Below are 21288 nucleotides of genomic sequence, written 5' to 3'. Positions count from 1 at the left end.
ATATATATATATATATATATATATATATATATATATATATATATATATATATATATATATATATATATATATATATATATATATATATAAGTAAATTTTAAAATATACTTATAATAAGCCAAAGCTAATGAAAGACATTCTATATACCTGAGCCACTAATGGCAATATTGGATCAAGCAGTATATAGTATGTAAAATACAGGTCTGTGATTTCAAAGGAAAATGAATATTGATTTCTCATTCACACATGGAAATGACACACTGGATTCAAGTAGTTCAATTCTGAAATCAATCTTGAGGTTATAAACAGAAATACTATATTGCCATGAATCTATAAAGCCAATCCAAAGAAGTACTGTATTTGATAAGATGACTGTGCACATTTCTAAAAAGATGGAGGAATGCCCTGGAAGATGTGGGAATATAGCACTTCTATAGTATTTATTAAAGCAGCAATATCTTTTTTCAGACTTCTGCAACAAAAGAATGAAACAGCTATCCTAATGAGTCTACTCATTAAAAAATAATCACATATTTGCCTAAGATCTCGGGGGAGGGGGATTCTGCTAAGCTAATAGTGGATTGAAAAAGGAGTAAAATCTTCCAAGTTGAATTGGACTCTTGAAGCCATAGCTAGGTCTGACGGGTTTTCTACACAATCTAACAGAAGTGGTTGCCATTGCCTTCTTCTGGGATATTTTATTCTCAGTCTAGTCTATAACCCTAGTCACTCCTGGTGGTTCCCCATTCAAATTCTAATCAGGTCTAGTCTTTCTGAGCTTCTCAAACTGAATTCAATGAGCTGCTATTACTTAATTGGGTCCAATACTGTATTTCATTAGTCAGCCACTAGAATTGTGACAGTAAAATAGACATCTATGTAAATTGATATAATAAATAAGCAAATATTTTAATCCAACAAAATAGTGTTTCGTTTGTATTTCCATCTCTACAAATCTGGCTGGCTTAAATAGCACTTCCTCAATAGTATTTTTTCTCAGAGCTTAACCATTCAAGAGCTTCAACTTGACCCCTCTAATACAATACATTGTTTCTCAACTTTGACAACATTGTGGACTTCAACTCCCAGAATTCCCCAGCCAACCAAAGTCGATACCACTAAAAATTTCTAAGGTTGAGAAACACTGTCCTAATATAAATCACAGTTTTCCGCAGTGAGATAAGACTGGAAAACTGAACATTTCAAAAAGCAGAAAGTTAAAAACAAGTGCCTTCTTTGAAAGCAGTAGAGCTAAAAACCAGAATTATTAACCACAATTAATAAAAACCACAATTTTTTCTTACCATAAGTGTCTATCAAAATGAAACTGCAGAAAGGAGACCTTAGATCAGTGATGGCGAACCTTTTAGAGACTGAGTGCCCAAACTGCAACCCAAAACCCACTTATGCATCGTCGAGTGCCGGGTGGGTGTGGCCCATTGGCTGGATGTGGCCCATTGCCGGGCGTGGCTGCGGTGGTAATGGCAGACTGGGTGGGACTAAAAGGTTCAATCAATCAATTCCAACTTTGCAAGATCTTTTTTTTTCTGCAAGACGTTGAAATTGACTGATTGAACCAAAAAAAAAAAAGCGTGTACCGTCGCCTCCAGATTTGGCTTTTCCAAAATATTTTAGGTCGACTTCCGGATCCTGATCCCGTTGCCACGTGCACGGGTGTCTCTCTCGAGACTCACGGCGGAGACCGTGGGCACGGTATCCAAGCGGTGGTGACGGAATCTAGATAGGTAGTAATAGTTGTCATTTAGTCTTCTTAATAGTGCACTGCAATATGGATGACCTCTGTTGAAAGGAATTGTGAATAATGAAAATAATTGGCATTCATATTTAAAGGACTAGAGAAAGCTGATTATGACGACTTAGCTTATTCATCCCTAAAAAGTGTCCATTTTCAAAGCACAGATATATAGAGAAGCATGCCCACATGGCAAAAACTACATCTCACATTTAAATGCAAAATATTTAGCAAACAATCATTATTCACTCATTATTTCCCATTCCATTAGCCTAAGTACTGCATTTAACATTGAGCTGTTGAACCCAACCAAGAAGGCAGGCAATTGGCAGCGAAACCAGGAACAGAAAAAAGAATAGAAATGTGTTAGAAATAGCTAATATAATTTACAAACAGCTTTCTATAATACATAGAGCTGGAGAAGGTACTTACAGCCAAGTGAATATGAAAATAAAGGAAAATTAAAGTGGGCTATGAAACCACTTTTGAGAATAAAGAGGAAAACACATAAGGGAGCTTACATTTTCTGCTTCTATTACATATTCCAAAGTGCATATGCTCTATTGTTGAATTTCCTTTATATGCCTGACCAGTAAAGATGATGCACTCAAAACTTCCCATGTGGAGAAATCCTTAAAGTTGGGTGTGGGTAGGTGTATCTAGAAATTCACCCCATCACCTGGCAGAAAGAAATTTATCAATAGTTCCTTAGATTGAATTCCCCTAAGACCATAATTGGGAATGGAACTTCCGTTGCTAAGTGATGCTAAGTCATTAAGCGAGTCATCATGTGACTACACCCAATTTTACACCCAATTTTTTGCCACAGTCATTAAGTGCCTTCTCCCATTGAGTTTGCTTATCCAGGAGAGATGATGCAACCATCATAAATACATGCTGATTGCCAAATGAACAAATTGTGACCTTGTGACCATGGGGATGCTGTGACGATCATAAATATGAAGTCTGGTTGTAAGTCACTTTTTTTCAGCCCATTTCTAACTTCAAATGGTTGGTAAAAAAAAATATTCATGTCCTTGCGTAAGTCAAGTGTAGAGACAGGGCTATTTTCACCCATTTCTTCTGTCCCATTCCCGTTCTTTACTATCTGATCTATTCTAAAGTTCTGTTGATTCTTTAAAGTGGGGTTGAAGATATTGTTAGGGAGTTACTTCATGGAAGAGAATTTGCAATAAATCAGGCTCTCCCGTCTTTTATTCCATTGATGTAAATAGACGGCATGAGATCTCAGAACTTTTTGTCAGTGAAAGGGTACCATTGGATACCAGGCTTGTGCAAATCATTCAGAAGCACGTTGTTTAAGTGAGTGGCCTTTATGGATGTGTGTCTCAAAGACATGAAGCACAGGCAACCACTCAAAAGCTCATACAACTGCCAGAAGTCCTTCTTACCAGCTATCTTTGGACACCCAAAGTACTATAGTGGAAGAAAGATTTCAGATGCCTGCAGTTGCTCCACAGCTTCAATGAGTAGATCGAAAAACATTTACCCTCTTTCTCATAGTGGCATGGAAGAGGAAGGTAGAAGTTAAAGAAACAAACCAAAAAGGCCTAATACAATATACCCAGTTGAATTCCCATCAGGCAGCATTTCAAGGGACCCTACCTCTGAAACGTGCAATCATCATGAATAAAAACCATTGGCAATTTAATCCTCCATGGTTTAGTCTAATGCTCTGTTAAAGTTGTCCAAATTTGGCAGCTATCAATCCACCTTGTGATATCAAATTCCAGAAGATCAACAGTCACTGAGGATTGCTTTGGAAATATATTTTCTGACCTGTAATACATGTTCTAGTTCAACAAGAATAGTGGTTCTTAAACTGGGGTAATGGAGCAATTTGCAATTACTTGTTTGTGAGTCAAGGATCCAATTTGGGACTGCTGCTGCCAAAACACCTGGGTTAAAAACATCAGAATCTGAGGTGAAGGGGAGATAAAATGGCATCATTTGAGACTGGGAAAAGGGGTCATTGGATCAAACAGTTTAAGAACCACTGAACTAGAATAACAATTTTTCCCCTTTAATATTCTTGGGGAAGGAAATACATTTTTAAAAAATTTTGCTTCCACTTTCCTTTGTTTCTGAGGAGCTTTGCAATATCAATTAAGTCTAGTATTCATCTTGCAATTTTCCAGTTACATCAATTAAATCAAGTACAGTAACGATGACATCATTGCATCTTGTACTTCCACTAGATCCTGTATATTCTTGCCATTAAAGTTCAGGATTATCTTCTCTATTGTCATGAGACCCACAAAATCCTTTCTATCTTCCTAACAAATGTTACATGCTGAAGTCTCCAAATGCCTCTGAGTAAATCAAAATATCTAGGCACAAAGATACCCTTTGTGGAGCCCTTGAACTGATTAGTGTAATTGACCTAATGAATTCTTCCTGCTGAGACAAAGCAAAATGAACACCAGCTCAATATAATATGAACACCCTCGGTATGCTTTTTTTCTTGGACATTTTATTATAATTTGTCAGAGGAGTCTCCTATGATGACACAGCAAAACACAAAAACAGCTAAGGTAATTATAGGCTTGCTCTTTCTTAACTTGGTTTATGTTTTTAATATCTGGCAGCCTTGTAACTCAAGGATGCACCGAATTTATAGTAAGTAAAAGACACTGGTCAGTTAGTGAATTAATAAAAACATAGCAAATTATCAGTATTCAATGGTTCCTCACCCCTGGATCTTCCAAAGAATCCACATCAGTCAGGGCTCATTACAATCCACAGTTTTTGGCTGAGGTTTGGCAGTCTTTCCTATTAAAGACTAGAGATTTCCTTATTTATTTGAGTATGGATGCTTTCAAGGTCAGGTATTGTATTTGTTTCTCTATCTGTCAATCAATTATGAGCCATTATGGTGTAGCGGTTAAAATGCAGTACTGCAGGCTACTTCTGCTGACTGCCGGCTACCAGCAATTCAGCATTGCAATTCTCACCGGCTCAAGGTTGACTCAGCCTTCCATCCTTCCGAGGTTGGTAAACTGATGACCCAGATCGTTGGGGGCAATATGCTGACTCTGTAAACCACTTAGAGAGGGCTGTAAAGCACCGTGAAGTGATATATAAGTCTAAGTGCTATTGCTATTGCTATTGCTACTCTAAAGCCATAATCCTAAATACAAATAATACATTACATAAGATCTACCAGTCTTTGACACCAGACTTTAAAGATGGTCTCTCCCCTTTCAAAGTCTGATCTCTGCAATTTGCTCTTCATCAATATCTTATTCATTGGACAGCCAGTATGAAAGTTAAAGCAAGGCCCCACGAGTTTGCCAATAACTGATGTCAGTTTTGTCAGCAATCAACAACTGCTCAGTTTCAAGGCCATGAAACTTCAAGCACAGAGTTTGTTGAAGGGCAATGGGTTTGTATAAGAGGGAACTGCATTCTCGCACTAACAGAGGGCAATCAAACATTTTGTATGGCTTCATACTAGTTTGCAATAACCATTCTTTTCAAGTCATAGAATATCAAGTATCTGAGAGAGTTTATCAAATCTGAGCCTAGCAATATAGTCATGGTTTGATATTTGGACAGGAAAGATCAAATCTACTTTCATTTAAGGAAATTCAGTGGATGTCCTTGAGCCAGCCAGTGGATTTGTTCACAGGATATAGTTTCCCTTTTATTTTATTGTTATGATTGTCAATATTGTAACTCTCAATAAATTATCTAGTAAGAGGGCTCTAATAATAACTTCATCAAGTTATTTTCAGAACCCATATTTCGAAAGATTAATACGATCTGAAGAGAAACCAGGGTATTCAGAACCCATATTTCAATGTATTAGGAGGATTGGCTAGAGATGTGTATATGTTTATAGGAGTGGTGGCGGCGCATTGGTTAGAATGCAGTATTGCAGGCTGACTCTACCCACTGCCAGGAATTCGATCCTGACTGGCTCAAGGTTAACACAGCCTTCCATCCTTCTGAGGTCAGTAAAATGAGAACCTAGATTGCTGGGGGCAATATGCTGACATTGTAAACTGCTTAGAGTGTGTTGTAAAACATGATATAAGTCTAAGTGCTATTACTATGTATCTATTTTTGTAAGCAGGTGAAACTAAGAACTCATCTGTTTTGCAGCAAATACTAGATAGGTTGTGCAATGCAAAAGGGAATGTGAACCTGAATAAATATTGTATTCAACAACACTGTAATTAAATAGAAATAGATTGTTTAGTAAATTAGATCTATTTAGTAAAATAGAAATAGATTGTTTAGTAAAGATGGCAAATGGTTAAATTTTAAATTTACAGATATTGGCAGAAAAATACAGGTGTAGTATGTGTCTGGAATTAATGTTTGTTGAAAGGTTCAAAATTGTCTATGCATAAAGAACATAAGAATGCTTCCACACACTTTGTTACATGGAAGTCAGAGTTTATCAGGATGTATCAGGAGTAAGTCAAATGCAATGCAAGTGGAATACTTAAATGCTTTTGGTAAAACAAGAAAAGATAAGTTCAAGAATGAATGGTTGTTGAATGAATGTGGATTGAATACAAAAGCAGAATGATAGACCAGTGTTTCTCAGCCTTGTCAACTTTAAGATGTGTGGACTTCAAATACTAGCATTCCCCAGGCAACATGCTGACACAGACACTGTCACTGGCATAGACAGGGCAAAGAATATGGATTAAATAGCAAAATGGATATATGAAGAAAGTATGTGGGCTGAAATGAAGGTAAGATTGGGAAAGCTGCAGTGTGATGGAATTGCTAATGTTCTCAAAGAAAGGTGAGATATTTAAAGAACAAAAACAAGAATATGATGTAGCTTATATTTGCAGGGGAAGAAGGATGGTTTGTGAGGTCAAAGGTGAATAGTGTAATGAGCTCACTTGATATAAATGAGATTTAATTGGACATCTTTCCTTGCTTCCAATTTCAGTTGCTTACTACTTCTTACTATTTTTGTGCTGTGCATAATATTGCTTATTCTGAAAGGGAAGCATGTGTGGAAGGTCGAGAATTCAATCCTAGGTAGCAGCAGATGTTTCTCTCCTAGGGCACAAAGAAAAAACATCTGCTGTGAACTCCACATAGCCTCAGGAAGGACATCTGGCCAGTAAACGCTCAGTGCCATCCAGCCTCCCCAGCTCTACCCCAAATTAAGAGATTACAGGGTCATAAAAATGAAGTCTTCAATCTAATACAACAAAACTGGTAGTTGGGCAGAATAATGTATTATATGAACAGGAAAAGTGAGTCTTAACTATTAGCCCCAAGTTTCTTTGGGGCTAAAATAACCCCTCCTAGTCAATCAGTAGCCTGATTGGCTACTGACTGGAGGGTTTATTGATTCTGTTGCCTCTGTGACAGAGAAAAGCAGCATTATAGCTCTGTACCATTTTGGTCCCCTAAACCCAACAGGAAGGATAAGAATCAGAAATAGGCAAGGGGTGAACATGGTCTGGAAACAGCATTGGCAGTGATCAAAGCCTCATCCCTTTTTATGAGCATACAATGCACGTGATGCCCAGTTGCATACAATGCAGCTTTAATTGCCCAGTTGCACTCTTCATTTTGACATCCTAAGCCCTTTGCTCAGCCTGATTATGATGACATGTGCCAGGGATTTTTTTTTTCCTGCTCCATGAAAACGCTAAAAAATTAAAATTTAGGAAACAGGAGAAGGTCTGATAGCTTCCCAATATTTTTTGCACTGGGAAAGCTAAAAACAGATGACAGATTAATTCATACTGCTTTTATATTGCTGGCACATAGAGGCCAGTAAATTGGGATGACTCAATCACTTGAAACATCAAATGAGGATGGTCAAGATGGCAGTCACAAATGACCAATTTTTATGTATGTTTCACATATGATGTACATGGAATGGGGACAGGGCTTTTATTGTATAGTTATGGAAAAGAGAGGGGGGGAGGGAGGGAGGGAGGGAGGGAGGGAGGAAGGAAGGAAGGAAGGAAGGAAGGAAGGAAGGAAGGAAGGAGGGAAGGAAGGAAGGAAGGAAGGAAGGAAGGAAGGAAGGAAGGAAGGAAGGAAGGAAGGAAGGAAGGAAGGAAGGAAGGAAGGAAGGAAGATGATGCCATTTTTTGCTTCTGGAGAAAAGATGGAATATAGATCTAACAAATAGTGAAATGAACAATAAATGAAAGAAATTCATTTGTTAAGTAAATCGTACACAGTGACTGGGGCATGTCTCATGGTGAGCCATTATATGGTTTGGTTCATTTTAGTGTTGTGGTTGTAAATTATGTTTTATGACTTTATATGCAAAGACTGCCAGTTATGCTATATTTAATAAGCCATTGGTTTTGGGTTTTTTTTTAAAAATGGCATTGTGTATTATATGAACCCAGCCACTACAATGACTGGAAGCTCATTGAAATAAATCTTTCCAAGCCTGAACTGTTAAACCAAAGCCAGTTCCTGAAAAATCTCGAGTCTCTTTCTCTTTTAAATAAGATGAATTTTGCTTAAATTTACCTAATTATGTAATAGAGATTTAAACTCTTGAAAACACATCTTGCCAAGCCTTTTTGCCAGGACCCTTTTTGATGAATTGAAATGCCAGGACCCTTTTTGATGAATTGAGTAGAATGCTGCATTCAATTCTTTGTACAGTACATGTTGATATACTATATATTATAATTTCATAAGACTTATATGTATATATAAGCAAGCAAATAACATGATTACAATAGTTTACAACGTGCCCTGTTTTGCATCTGTCTTCTTTTTCATTTATTTAATTATCTAAAACAAAAAAATACTTTTCAAAGGATAAAATATTGATAAGAGGACAAAGAAAATTACTAAAGTTATACAATTAATGCTCAGTACACCTTTGAGCTTAATGGTAAAATCCCTACTATATAGTTATTTATGAATGATAAAAGAAAGAATAAATTAAGAAAACAAATAAGTGGTGGTTCTCATTTCCTCTTCGTAACTGATTTACAATGTTCATAAGCACAGACTTAGAAACCATACTCTAAATGTCTGTACTATGTCTTCTTTTGACAAAGACCACAGAATGCAACTGATGATAAAAAATAATCAGTGTTAGATATGGTAATATGTCCAGACCATCTCCTCTTGCTAGTTAAGGGTATTATCTAATGCAGAGGCATAGCGTGGGGGGTGCAGGGGGGGCCGGGCGCACCGGGCGCAACATCTGGGGGGGCGCGCTCGCACTCGCAGCTCTCTGCCCCTGCCTGGCTCACTCACTCTCTCTGCAGTGCTGGCTGTGCGAATCCGATCCGAGCCGCCGGGTCGCCGACGCCGCCCACTGTGGAGGGGGGGTGCCTTGCCCCGGATGCTGACAACCCACGCTACGCCACTGATCTAATGACTACATAAGGTTATTGCATAAACAACTGGTAGAAGAATAGTTATCTCACAATTGTGGAATACAGATATGGATAAAATTCTTTACAGTTAAACTCACTAGTTTTTCAGAAAAGTGAAAGAAATTAAGATGTGCCTAGGACAAAAACACCTCAAAAATTCAGCTTAAGAATTCTATGGCTGAGCTCATACATAAGACATGCCTTAATTGTGGTTTAAACTGCAGTTAGCTGAGTTTCAACTTCATGTTGGCTGAAGTGTAGTCACAACCAGGGCCAGCTTGTTCAACATGGTCAGAGTAGTTTAGATCTGGTCTTATCCTGAAGATCTTACTGCCAGTCTCCATTAGTCATAGTGACTCAGATAAATAAGAACATAACTCATCTAAATGCTAAGGAAGGTGTGCACCAAAGAATCATAGAAGAGGAAAAATAATTTAAACTTTTTCTGAGTGCAAAAATTCTACACTGATGAAAGCTTCCAATTGCACATATCTAATAATAGGCTCCACACTATTTCTCTGGATAACTGATTCCATGTTGGTATCCAATGTAAGCCATAATAATACAAAAACAACCCAAAACAGATAAAATGTCCATTGTGACACAATTAGCCTTTTATACTTGCTTTCTTGCATTGAGCACAAGGGCATAAATCAAGTGGTTTGCAGAACCATATTGTAGGAGATGACCAGGCTGAGCCTGAGGGAAGGGTCAAACGCATCATCAATCATGAGTCCCTTCCCGTCCACAAGAGATCTAAATCCAGCCCATCTTGAATTCCTTCTACCTTATCTACCACCAATTTCCTTTGGCTGTTAGTAGTTCAGATTCCTGTAGAGGGCTTAAGCTTGCAATAAATATTTATACCCTTTTGAACCGCCTGGATCTCCTAATACGCTTGTCACACATATGTTTCATCCTTTATCTTCCTCCAAATATCTATATAAGTTAGTCAATTTCTTTCCTTCTTCAGTTGCCTAATTAGGTCTGTCCAGCTTCATTAGCAGATTTATAAATGCCTAATTCAGTAATAGTAAGATTCCTGAGTACAAAATTACCTCAAATCTCAGCAATTATAGATTTTTTTTTAATTAGCTATATAATAACTAGCCATTTGGTGAAAAGAAATGTTCCCAGATGGTTTGAGGAAGATTCTAATTATAGTTCTATGACGGTGTATGTGGGGGGGGGGGAGTTCATTTGGCTATAGCTGATTGTTTTTAAGAGCCATATTGTATTTAAGGTTTTTAGAACTTCTGATCATTTTCAATTCCATCTGCACGGATTCTTTTGGTCCAGAACCAGATTTATAGAAAATCAAATTAGATCATTTCTATAGCAACAATTTTCAAGTAGGCAAGATATGATTTGAAACCCTTCTGCTGCTGCATCTCCCTTTGAGACTCTAATAGTGACATCAGTCTGTGGGGGGGGGAATATTCTTAATCCTTGTTTTTGGTAACACCCCAGTATAGAACTGAAAGGATTATTCCCACAAAGAAGAAATTACAAATACTTTAAGAATAATTGCAGATTAATTTATGTGTAATAATTGCAGATTAATTTATGTGTAATAAAATGTGCTTGAATATCGCATACAGATTGAGTCTGACATTTCCTTAGAGGTGAACCAGTTTAAGTACTGAATTCAAAACATTTTTTTGATTTTATCATGTGTGCATGATGGAGATAAATATTATCTTTTAAAGCTGTAATAGTGAGTGTAGGTGTCACAGAAGTGTTAGTAACCTAATAATATTTTCTTTAAAAAAGAAGGGGGGAAAATCAAGTGGTAGAGAAAACAGTGATAGGCCCCAGAGAAACTGCCTGACATTATAGAACCCATAATGAAGAAATTTAAAAATAAACCACTGCTTATTCATGAGCCTTAAAACTGAGTTTCTTCCTATCTTCCTTTTCATAGAAAAAGTCAGATGGGAAAACAGGCATGGATAGTGCTCAGTATATTCACTGAGCCAATATCACCCAGGTAGTATCTTGACTAAGATACTGCTAGAAAAAAAAACAAGATAATATAAACATATCATTACATAGCAAACCTTTTTCGTTATTTTGCAAACAACTACTTAGCAAAGACTCGGTGCAATGCAGAAGTGTGTCAGCAACACAATACATTTAATTGATTTGATATTACCAGGCACAACACACCTTTTGCTTCAATGAAAAGTGGCAACAAAGCAGTTTCTGAATCAAATTGCTTTGACTGTCTTTCACACTACTCATCAAGACTATCTCCCGTCTCTTGTTATACTTCTACTGCAGAGATTCGCAGGGAGGAATACATTATCCGGATTGTGTGCCACCCTGCTACGGCTCAAACAACAGGATTGCTTGCAACCAGGCAGTTCAGTTTAATAGAACCAGAAGACAGGTCCCTTAGGATCAATAAGCCTTAGGAAGAGAGTTCCTCTGTAGATCTTTCGGATAGTTCATTTGCAAGGAGCAACGAAGTGCATAACAAATAAGAAAGAAGGGGTGGGAGAAATCATACTTGGCTCACAACTCTATGGAGCTGTCCTGAATTCATAAATAAGGAATTTTAATAGTTGTATATGACGTAGAATAGAAATTCACAGGGGCCAGGCTTATGGTGAGGCAAAATAAGGCAGACATGCACAAAAATGTGCTTGAAACACCTTCTCGTCTTTGCCAATGTTCGTATCCGAAGGCTTGCTTGTAGAGATGGGAAGCAGAAATGCAATTAAAAACACAGCTCCAGTTTCTAATTGTTATTATCCTGGACATATGGATAACTGCTGCCTGCTCTGTGCTCAGGAAATTATCACTGTTTTTTTACTGCTACATGATATCACTTACATTTTAGTATTTCACATGTAAAAACTAATTTTTTCAAAAAATATATATAGATAGCATGGAAGACAGCAGGTAGTCATATTGGGTTCACAAATGTGCCTATAGACAGTTCTTGTGGCATGCACTAAGCTCCCTATTCCATCTGCTATTCTTTTATTTAAAAAGAAATGTTTTAGATTATAATCAGGGGAAACTAGCATAAGCTGAAAAGCGAAGAAGCTCCACCATTCAATATTACCTAGGTTTATATCAGCCCTTCAAGACAGACCACATCAGGAAACAAACACCATGTGAAAGGCTAGAACTCTTCTTTATTGACAAGACTATAATAATAGATTTAAAAGCCTGACAAAAGCCTGTTTCCTTCCCTTCCTCTCATACCACAGAGAATCAAGGTGGACCCATCTGAGTTTCTTTCTAACTCCTTCCTGTTTTCCTGGCCTAGGTTCCTGCTTTCCTAATGGCTGCCATACATTTTGTTCAAATTCATTTCCATATTTCTCAACACATTACCCATACTGGATTGCAAAAATCCGGATGACTACCAGATGGCAGCAGATACAGTCAAATCCTTACTCTTTTCTGCCATCTGGTGGTCATCTGGATTCCAGCAGCTCAGATCTGATGGCCGTAATGTTATCTGTATTTGTGGCCAGTAATTTGCCCCATTGAGGGAAAAGTAGCCTTGCTTAACAACCGTTCAATGTTACAACAGCCTTCCAAAAAGATACTTACTTCAAAGTTTACAACTGCCACATACACACACAGTCATATAATCATATTTCAGACACTTGGCAATCAGCTTACAAATTAAATTAAACTATTACATTTATGATTGATTACAGCATCCTGTGGTCATGTGACTGGACTTGCAACATTTTTGCCATTTTCCAGCAGAAACACTCATTAGATATGCTGGATTCTTAATAACCTAATAACTATGGTGACTTGCTTTATGACAATAATAAATATGGTTGTAAAATCAAGTCTGGTCATGTAATGCTTCGCCTTACAACTGCAGTGACTTACAACCAACATTCTGGGGTCCTTTGTTGTCATGAATCAAGGATTACATGTAGTTCCTTGACATTCAAAGGATGTTTAGGAGCTACTACTAAGCCCTTCTGTATGTTAACTTCTGACAAAAAGGGAGGATTTCAAAGATTTTCGTTCTTCTCACATTTTTCTAGCTGTTCCTTTCTAGCTTTCCTTCCCCTTCTTTTTCCAGTTACCACTTTTCTTTTCTTTTCTTCCTAGCATTTTCATGAAACTGCAGAGTCTGCTTAAGTTATTACATTCTTTTGCAGGAACCCAAATTATTTTCCAGGAAGTTTTTCTTCTTACTATCCATAGGTAAACACAAATGAGTGTTATTTGCTAAAAGCCAGCATACATAATACATGCAGAGAACAGCCTCAAGCCAACCATTTGAAAGCTATAAAGGTACATTTGAATGATTGTTCTAGGGTTCTTACTGCCTCTGCCAGCAATTCTGATAGATCTTCCTGTACATGATGTGGTTATTTACATCACAGCACCATCCTTTTTAAACTAGTAATTGTAAATAAATGAGCATGAAGGGATTGGTGGGAGGAATTTCATCTTTGTAATGCTATTAGGGGCAAAAAAAAATATGTATTTAGATTGAGGCATGTATTGAGACTGGTATAAGTGCCAGAAAGGGAAAAATCCCTAAGGGATAAGTATGTTTTAAAAGAAATTAAGATGCAGAAATCAAGAAGTATGGAAACAGGGTTTTTCCCCTGTTTCCCAACCTCTCTGCAGGTTGACAAGTCAAGCAGAACTAATAATAAACCTCTAGAAATTGTTATTTAAAGGTGGCTCTATATGTCCTCCATATCTAAGATATGAATGCCCACACACTGGGAAAGAAGATGAGTAACAGCTGCCATTCTTCTCTCTCCCCATAAACACATATTTCTTACTGGATCTAAATATATAATTCAGTTCTATGCCTGCTTTTGCTCTTCAACACAGAAAAACATATTGGCACAAGAGAGCTAAATACAGAGATGTACCGAGCTGCCTTCAGAGTCAGATTAATCTAACCACCCTGGTTCCATTATTCCAACTAGCAGGGGGCTCTTCACACCAAACAGAAACATCATTAATAGGGGTGGAAAATAGGAGCTTTCCAAAGAAACAGACAAAGAAAATGGGTTAGAATCTCAGAAGATATTTAATGTTGTGCTGTTGTTCCACATTTAGTAGAAAACAGGTTCCAGAAGCTGGCTAAGGACCTAGTGAAATGAGCATTTGAAGCCACTATTAGCATATAGCAAAGAGTGTTTTAATATTAGGAGTTGTGTAGTGTTCACGATAATTGAGAAATAAGGGAATTAGAATTAGAATAATAGAGTTGGAAGGGACCTTGTAGGTCATCTAGTACAACCCCCCCACCCAAACAGGAGACACTACATCATTTCTGACAGATGGCAGTCCAGTCTCTTCTTGAAAGCTTCCAGTGATGAAACTCCCACAACATCTGGAGTCAAACTGTTCCATTGGTTGATTGTTTTCACTGTCCAAAAATTTCTCCTTATTTCTAGGTTGACTCTCTCGATCAGGAAAGTCAATTGCATTTCAAGCTTCATTCATGGATAAGTCCACATACTATAGTTCTTGGGAAAAATATGAAATAGCATACCATTGCTTTCTTCTATATATTTTTCTTATTTTAGTGTACACCCCTGAATTTTCCTGTATAGTACTCTTAAGTACTAATGAAGACCAACTCTACTTAGCTTTTAGAGTTTGTAAGCTCCAGTTTATCTCCCAGACTCAGTCCATTCTACAGACTCTGCTCTGGAAAACCAGACTTAATTGTGAAAGAATATGTTCATCTGGCATGTCCATAAAGATGCTGGGTGTTGGGAATAGTATCAGCCTCTAAAATGGATTGATCTAAAATAGGAATGCACAAGCTGACCCTACCTACAATCTTGGTGTAGCCCTCAGAGCCATTTCCAAAGCTGCTGTTGAATCTTAAATGAGAATAGTTATTAGTTGTATGGAAAATGGTCATATTTATTGCATCTGTTTAATTTTGTTTTTAAAAACATTAAGAACAGCTCATAGCATGTTACTCAAAAGCTATGTATAGCTCCTGGTCCAAAAAAGATTGTATGTCTTTGGCAATATCTTTGTAGGATTTTGTTGGTGTGCAATTATTCCACTTCTTAACAGTCTCTTTCCTTGAAAGTATACTAAGAACACTGGCCTCAATTAAAATTAATATTCATGCTGAGGCTGTCTTGTTAGAAGCAAGCAGCAATGAGCCTTGGTTAATATTTGGTCCAATACATATTTTTGTTTGGCACTTAGGTTTGCTTTGTGGCCTGGGACTAAGGATACTGATGGGTAGATGGACAGGTATTTATGATTCTATTTGTATGGCCAAATCAATAGTTAAAGAGTTTTTATCTTTAGATTTCTTATAGCATACTCAGGTGCAAATTAGACGCCCAGAAGGCTGATGGACAGTTTTCCAACATTTCTTGTGGACTTCCTTATGGAGTTAACAAGAAATGATAAGGTCACCTCATGAGGGATAAGCAAGACTCTCTGGACCTCAAAGTAATCTGATCAAGTGGACAAACTGGTCTCATCCCAACATTGGTCATCAGTAGAAGAGTTAATAACTTGAGGAAGTGGCACACAGATCACTGCTATAGAGGAACAACCGCAGTGGCAGCTCAGAAAAAATATCTACAAAGTGAACAAACTAGCAGTTCGTGGGATAACAGTTCTGGGATGCAAAAATCCAGACAACCAATGGACAGCAGTAAAAGGTTAGTTTTCTGTATCATTTTGCTGCCATCTTCTGGGCACCCTAGTCAGTATACATTAAGGCTGTCTACTGTGCTTGCCTATAGCTAGCTGCCTTAGAGAAAGTCCTCTGAGCACATCATGCTTACAGTAGACCATGACCAGCTTTGTTTTCTTAGTCAAAGAATGAAGGTCTGACTAAGAATTTATGTGCTTGTAAATTAGCAAGATATCTGCAATCCTGTCCTTGACTGTATTTATATCAGTGATTATTCCCAAGCTGCATCTATGTATATTTTGGACACTCAAGGCAATGCTTGCACCATTAGCAAAAGATTAAGAATCCTATTTTAATTTTAGTCTGAATGGTAGTGGCAGTGAAGAAATGTGCCCTCTCTACCGCCTGTGTCATCTCAATGTTGTCCAACTGAAGAGTTGTTTACCTGGGAAATCAGCCCTTTGGGACTGGGAGACCCCCTAGAGTTACTGCAGAATAAAATAAAAATAAACCACCCAGAGTCACTTGGCATCTTGACAGCATATAAATTTAAATGATAATAATTATAATGATGAAGATGAAGGAGGAGGAGGAGGAGGAGGAGGAGGAATGCCTTGTCATCTCCCTCAGTGGAACCTTTTGATTCCCATATATGGAAACTTAGTTGAGATTCAAGGCATTGGTCCAGCCTGATAGGGTTAAAGCTAAGACCCAGGTAAAGAACTCTCCGCCCTGACTGAGGCTTTGGGCAGTAGTAGAACAGGTAGTGCTGCTGGGGCCTCTACAGCTGTAATTCTGATTCAAAAGTTAGTCCCATTTAAAAAAGGGGGAGGGGGTTACCTGGCAGAGTTGCATTGAAATGATTGGATCATCAGTAAATGGATTAGCTCCATCTAAGCATCTGAATACAGCCAGAGCTTTAGAACAAAGCTACAGGGAGTAGCTGAGCCAAGATACTAAATATTAAATAAAATAGTATTCCAATATTCTTGCCTGGCACAAAGAATAGGATGGTATCCCTTCCCATTCCTTTTAGAAATGCTGACTGAATAGGTAATTGACCATTTCTTTGAACACGGGTCATAGAACATAATTCTTTCCCTGACTTTTCTTTTCCTTTCCCTCCTTAACTGAGCTATTTTTAGTACTGTGGGGTTGCTTAGATGACACATTACAGATTAAAGACTCTCTCCTCCAACATTTTACAAAGTAACTGCAAGGTGACTATTAATGATAGCAATATTATAGCTAATGCTCAAACAATATAGCAGAGAGCAATCATGGGGGTGGGGGGATGATCCAGTTGGAACTACGAGTGAAGACATGGGATTAAATCTACTTTCCCCTTTCTTCATACTGGACTGCCAATAAAGAATAGGGGACAAACCTGACCATTGCAAACAAAAGATAGGTTCATAGGTGCATGCCAAATGTAGCTTTAGCCTTTTGTGTTTACCAAAAACTTTATTCTTGCTTGGAAATGCAAGGAAGTACAGAATCCCCTTTCATTTTAATACTTTAAAGGCTGTGGCTAAAGACAGTAACAGAAAGTTCATAATCTACACAGCATTCTGCTTTTTCATTGCATCCTTACCTGGAAAACCAAAGCCACCTGTTGATGTCTCTACTTTCAATTCATTACTACTAGAAAGTCTGACATCGATCTTCATGGTAATTATTAAAAAAAAAAAGAAATAGGTTAGACCAGCAGGCAACAGCTGCAATAGAAATTTTCTGGAGCATGGGTGTCAAACTCGACGTGTCACGTGATGTGTCGCAACGTGTCACGTGATGTGTCGCAACGTATCGTGACTTTTTTTGCATTGCCGGAGCTGGGGTGGGTGCGGCTTCCATATGATGCAACCAGGCCATGGGCTGGCAGTTTGACACCCCTGTTCTGGAGTGATGGTCACACAGCTGAGAATTAATCACTCTGGAACTGTCTAACAGTGAAACTGTCGGGTCTTTTTTACAAAGTCAAAAAAAATAGCCCACGATGTACATGGAGTCAGGCTGCTGGGGATGCTATATTTCAGAAAGCTCTGTGAGCCTTTCAAAGCTGCTTTAGAAATTTCTTTTTTACACTTCTAGACACAACAGAATATGACTGGATTGACAACCATCCAAACTTCAAAATACTTTCTCTAGGTTTCAGTATTATCCAGCAGTGGAAAACTATAGAACCCAGTTAACTATTGCTAGCATTTCCTATGCAAGTGTCCCATTTGTAATTCACTGAGCAAATAATCTTTGCAACTAAGCAGAATTTGCAAAGATTGGAAAGAATAAAGTGAAATAAAATAAAGACAGATAGGACTTGTGTGTATCATAAGCCAACAGTTATGAAAAATAACAGTCTACCAAAATATGTGAAGGATATCATTTCCTTGATTTCAAAAAGAGTGTTTGTTTTTCACCACATTTACCTTTTTTTTAAATTAATAAAGCTTTTATGTCCCGATAAAAGAGTTAGAATGATGGTGGTTTGAGTTAACTGCTTTTGTTTCTTTTGTTTTAATTTCACTCATATTACTTTCATACCATTTTTGTGCCCCTATAAATTGTTTCTTTACTTGAAGTTATTTTGAGCCTCTTTACCTTGTATCCCTATGCATTCCATTTAGTTTTCCAGTTGTATGGATGAAAGAGAAACTATCAAGAATTGTAATTATTATTTTCTCTCAAACAAGTGGATCTATCAATAAAGGAACATTTTCTGGACGGAGCTTCCAGCACACAATCCAAAAGCATTGTTGAATTATTTTCTTTTTCCTCTGCTCATTTTTATTTTTTTTTGAGGATAGCAGAGTTGTTTAAAAAAAACTACATGAAACTCACAAACACAAGGCAATAATAATAAGACTTCTCTAAAATCCCATTCTGGAGTCAAGGAAATTGCACGATGCCTGCCTGTCTATGAACCTGGTTATAGAGCACCAGAGAAGTGAGTTTCAACCATAGCTTTCAAAACTGCTTATTTGGCTCCAAGCTGGCTTTGCAATCGACACAGATCTAATTTTTTAAAATTTGCAAACAGAAATTAGAATCTACTGGCTTAGTAGAGAAAACTGAAGCAAACAGTTTTAAAATGCACACAGTCATATATTTTACCAAGTAATTGAATTTAGCTGACCTCTGATTCAGCTTGATCTTCAGTTGTTAAACAGAAGATGTAGATACATAATGTAGCTATTAACTGAATTTATACTGAGACTTACATAATGATTCACTGGGGTGGTGAAAATGGATATGAACACTTGTTCTTTGCAAGACTCCTGAAGCCTTCAACAGCCGTCAGTGCTACCCAAAATAAGTGTTTTCCAGGGAAATACTGCACCAGCTCTCCATGCCAATAAAGCAATATTAGTTTCAGTTTGTTTTCTTCTTTTTTGTTCAAGCATCAGGGCTCCAAAATAACAAGATTTCCTGGGCAAGCAGTTAACTGTTTTGAACTCCCCCTAATCCTAAAGTCTATATACACAGACAATTTTCCCCTGAAGCTTTGCTTGTTTGAAGAAGGATCATAAACAAGATCAGGATTTATTTTTTTTCATGCAAGTTGCATTGGTAAAGGAGATGCTATCCTCACCCTCATCTCTGACGTGGCTTGCAATTTTATTCTAATTCCCAAAGCCTATAGGTCACATTGGATTTCAAGGAATACAAAATTACCTTTCTGTGCAATGTTAACTCTTTCAGAGCTACCAAGTATATTATGTGTTTTCTATGATGGCTCAGTCTCTCACAAACGTATGTACTTGCACTATTCTATCAAGAATCGTGATGACATCACACATTATCAAAATCATTATCTCCACAAAGGCTAGGTCTGTGTAAAGGAATGCCCACTCCTTTGCAGCACTACTTTAAATAGCATTATTATCGATCATCTCACTTTCATATTAAACAAAAAAGAAATACAAGAGCTGGGGTAACAGCTGTTTTTCTGACTGTATGCTTAATGACTTTACACAGAAACATACATTACATACTACATTCTGTTCTTAATAAACTGGCTTTAGTTGTAGAATATCTCTCAGGGCAAGCACACCTGCTTCTGATGTGATTGTTGACTAGAAAGGGAAGGGAAATGGTCAGATTTTATTAAAACATGCTCCCCACCCCATGAAAAGCAACCCAGATAGTTGTCCAAGCTAATTATCATATACTCAAGAACAGGAATCCTGGCTGTCAAAGAATGGAAATGCATTATTTGGATCCTTTTTCTTCTCAATCCAACCCCCCCCCCAAAAAAAAAAAACCCATGTTCTTCGTCTGAATTCAAAGTGAGAGTGTCTCCTTAGCTCGCTTTTCACATCATAGGCAGGCTGGGAGGGAAGAAAATCACACCATCCCAACTGGAGCAGCAGTAGGAAGGGGCTTCTTATGCACTTCAGTAAGAGAGATGGTGGGGAATATGCAAAGCTCACACCACCGGGAGGGACAGACAGGAGACTTCGCGAGCGCTCTCCCCAAAGAACTTCCAAGGCTGGTTATAGAGCAGAAAAAGGAGGCGCCCTACTCACCAGGTGGGCCAAAGCACACCCAGAAAACCAACGCTCCCCCCTTTTTGCTTTCTTCACCCACCTGTAAGACACCTGTTTCCTGAAGGTTAAACTCTTCAGCTTCTCTTCCAGAGAGTCCTCCTTCTGACCGGTTAGTCCAGGCAACTCTGGGTCGGCCCCCGCGGCGGGAGCACTGCGAGGGTCCCCACCGCCTTCCGCCCCACGGCACGTGCTGCCGCCGGGACCGCTGCCTCCTGCAGCCCCCTTCTCCTCCCCGGCTGCTGAAGCAGGGTTCATAGCGGTGCTGAAAGGACAGCAGCCCGGCGGAGAGAGAAAGCGCCGGGAACTAGCCCAGCAGATCGGCTGGAGCCGGGGACAGAGGCCGGGCGGCGGGCGACTGCTGCCGTCGCAGCCAGAATGGAGCCCCTTCGTCGAGCCACCGGTCCAAGCGGCTGCAAATGGCAGCACCTTCCCGCAGCATCCATCGGCGGCTGCACTGGCTGCAGCGGGGCATTGTGGGAAACTCCCTACCTCCCACCCACCCTCCCCCCCTCTGGCCAATCAGCGCCTCCTCCCCTCTCGCTGCTCCTCCTGCCACGCCCTCCTTAAGAGAAGAGCAGTAGCAGCTACACCTTTAGATCTGGCTAGAAGCCCCTCGGTGGAAAGTGGAAAGTGAGACGGGAGCAGGAGAGGCCTCCTCTCCTCTCCTCTCCCTCTGCAGAAAGATGGAAGTTGTGTATGAGAGTCCCATGTCTGTAGAGGGGACAAGTATAAGCTGCTTCAGCATATTAGCAGGGTCTAAAAAAAAAAGCAACTGTTGTTTTTTTTAATTGTAACTATCATTGTGGGATCACAGGAAGGTGATCTGGAACTATCCAAGCTAAAGAAAAATTAAGAAAAGGTGAGGAGGAAAAAAAAGTTCTGCTGAAGATTTTCCATCATTAGCTCATGATGAAGTTGGTGCATGAGTTGGGCATCCTGTAAAATAAATAAATAAAGCACATAAACAATTTTACTTTGTAAGGAAGACATTGGAGGAGTGAGGAG

The 21288-nt window shown here is 38.6% G+C and overlaps 1 protein-coding gene across 1 annotated transcript in view; it reads right to left on the bottom strand.

The window, feature by feature from the left end:
- Nucleotides 1-20726, bottom strand: part of DGKI (diacylglycerol kinase iota) — a 269174-nt gene extending 248448 nt beyond the window's left edge. The window contains exons 1-2 of the mRNA XM_029285555.1: nt 20593-20726; nt 20324-20545 (exon numbers count right to left, since the gene is read on the bottom strand). Coding sequence (XP_029141388.1) covers nt 20324-20545; nt 20593-20726 — 356 coding nt within the window. The remainder of the gene's footprint in view (nt 1-20323; nt 20546-20592) is intronic.
- Between the last annotated feature and the right edge of the window lie 562 nt (nt 20727-21288).

This window comes from Protobothrops mucrosquamatus, unplaced genomic scaffold, assembly GCF_001527695.2.
Source record: "Protobothrops mucrosquamatus isolate PMUCROS unplaced genomic scaffold, P.Mucros_1.0 scaffold1857, whole genome shotgun sequence".
Taxonomy (NCBI): domain Eukaryota; kingdom Metazoa; phylum Chordata; class Lepidosauria; order Squamata; family Viperidae; genus Protobothrops; species Protobothrops mucrosquamatus.
This window is presented reverse-complemented; position numbering and strand designations above follow the sequence as displayed.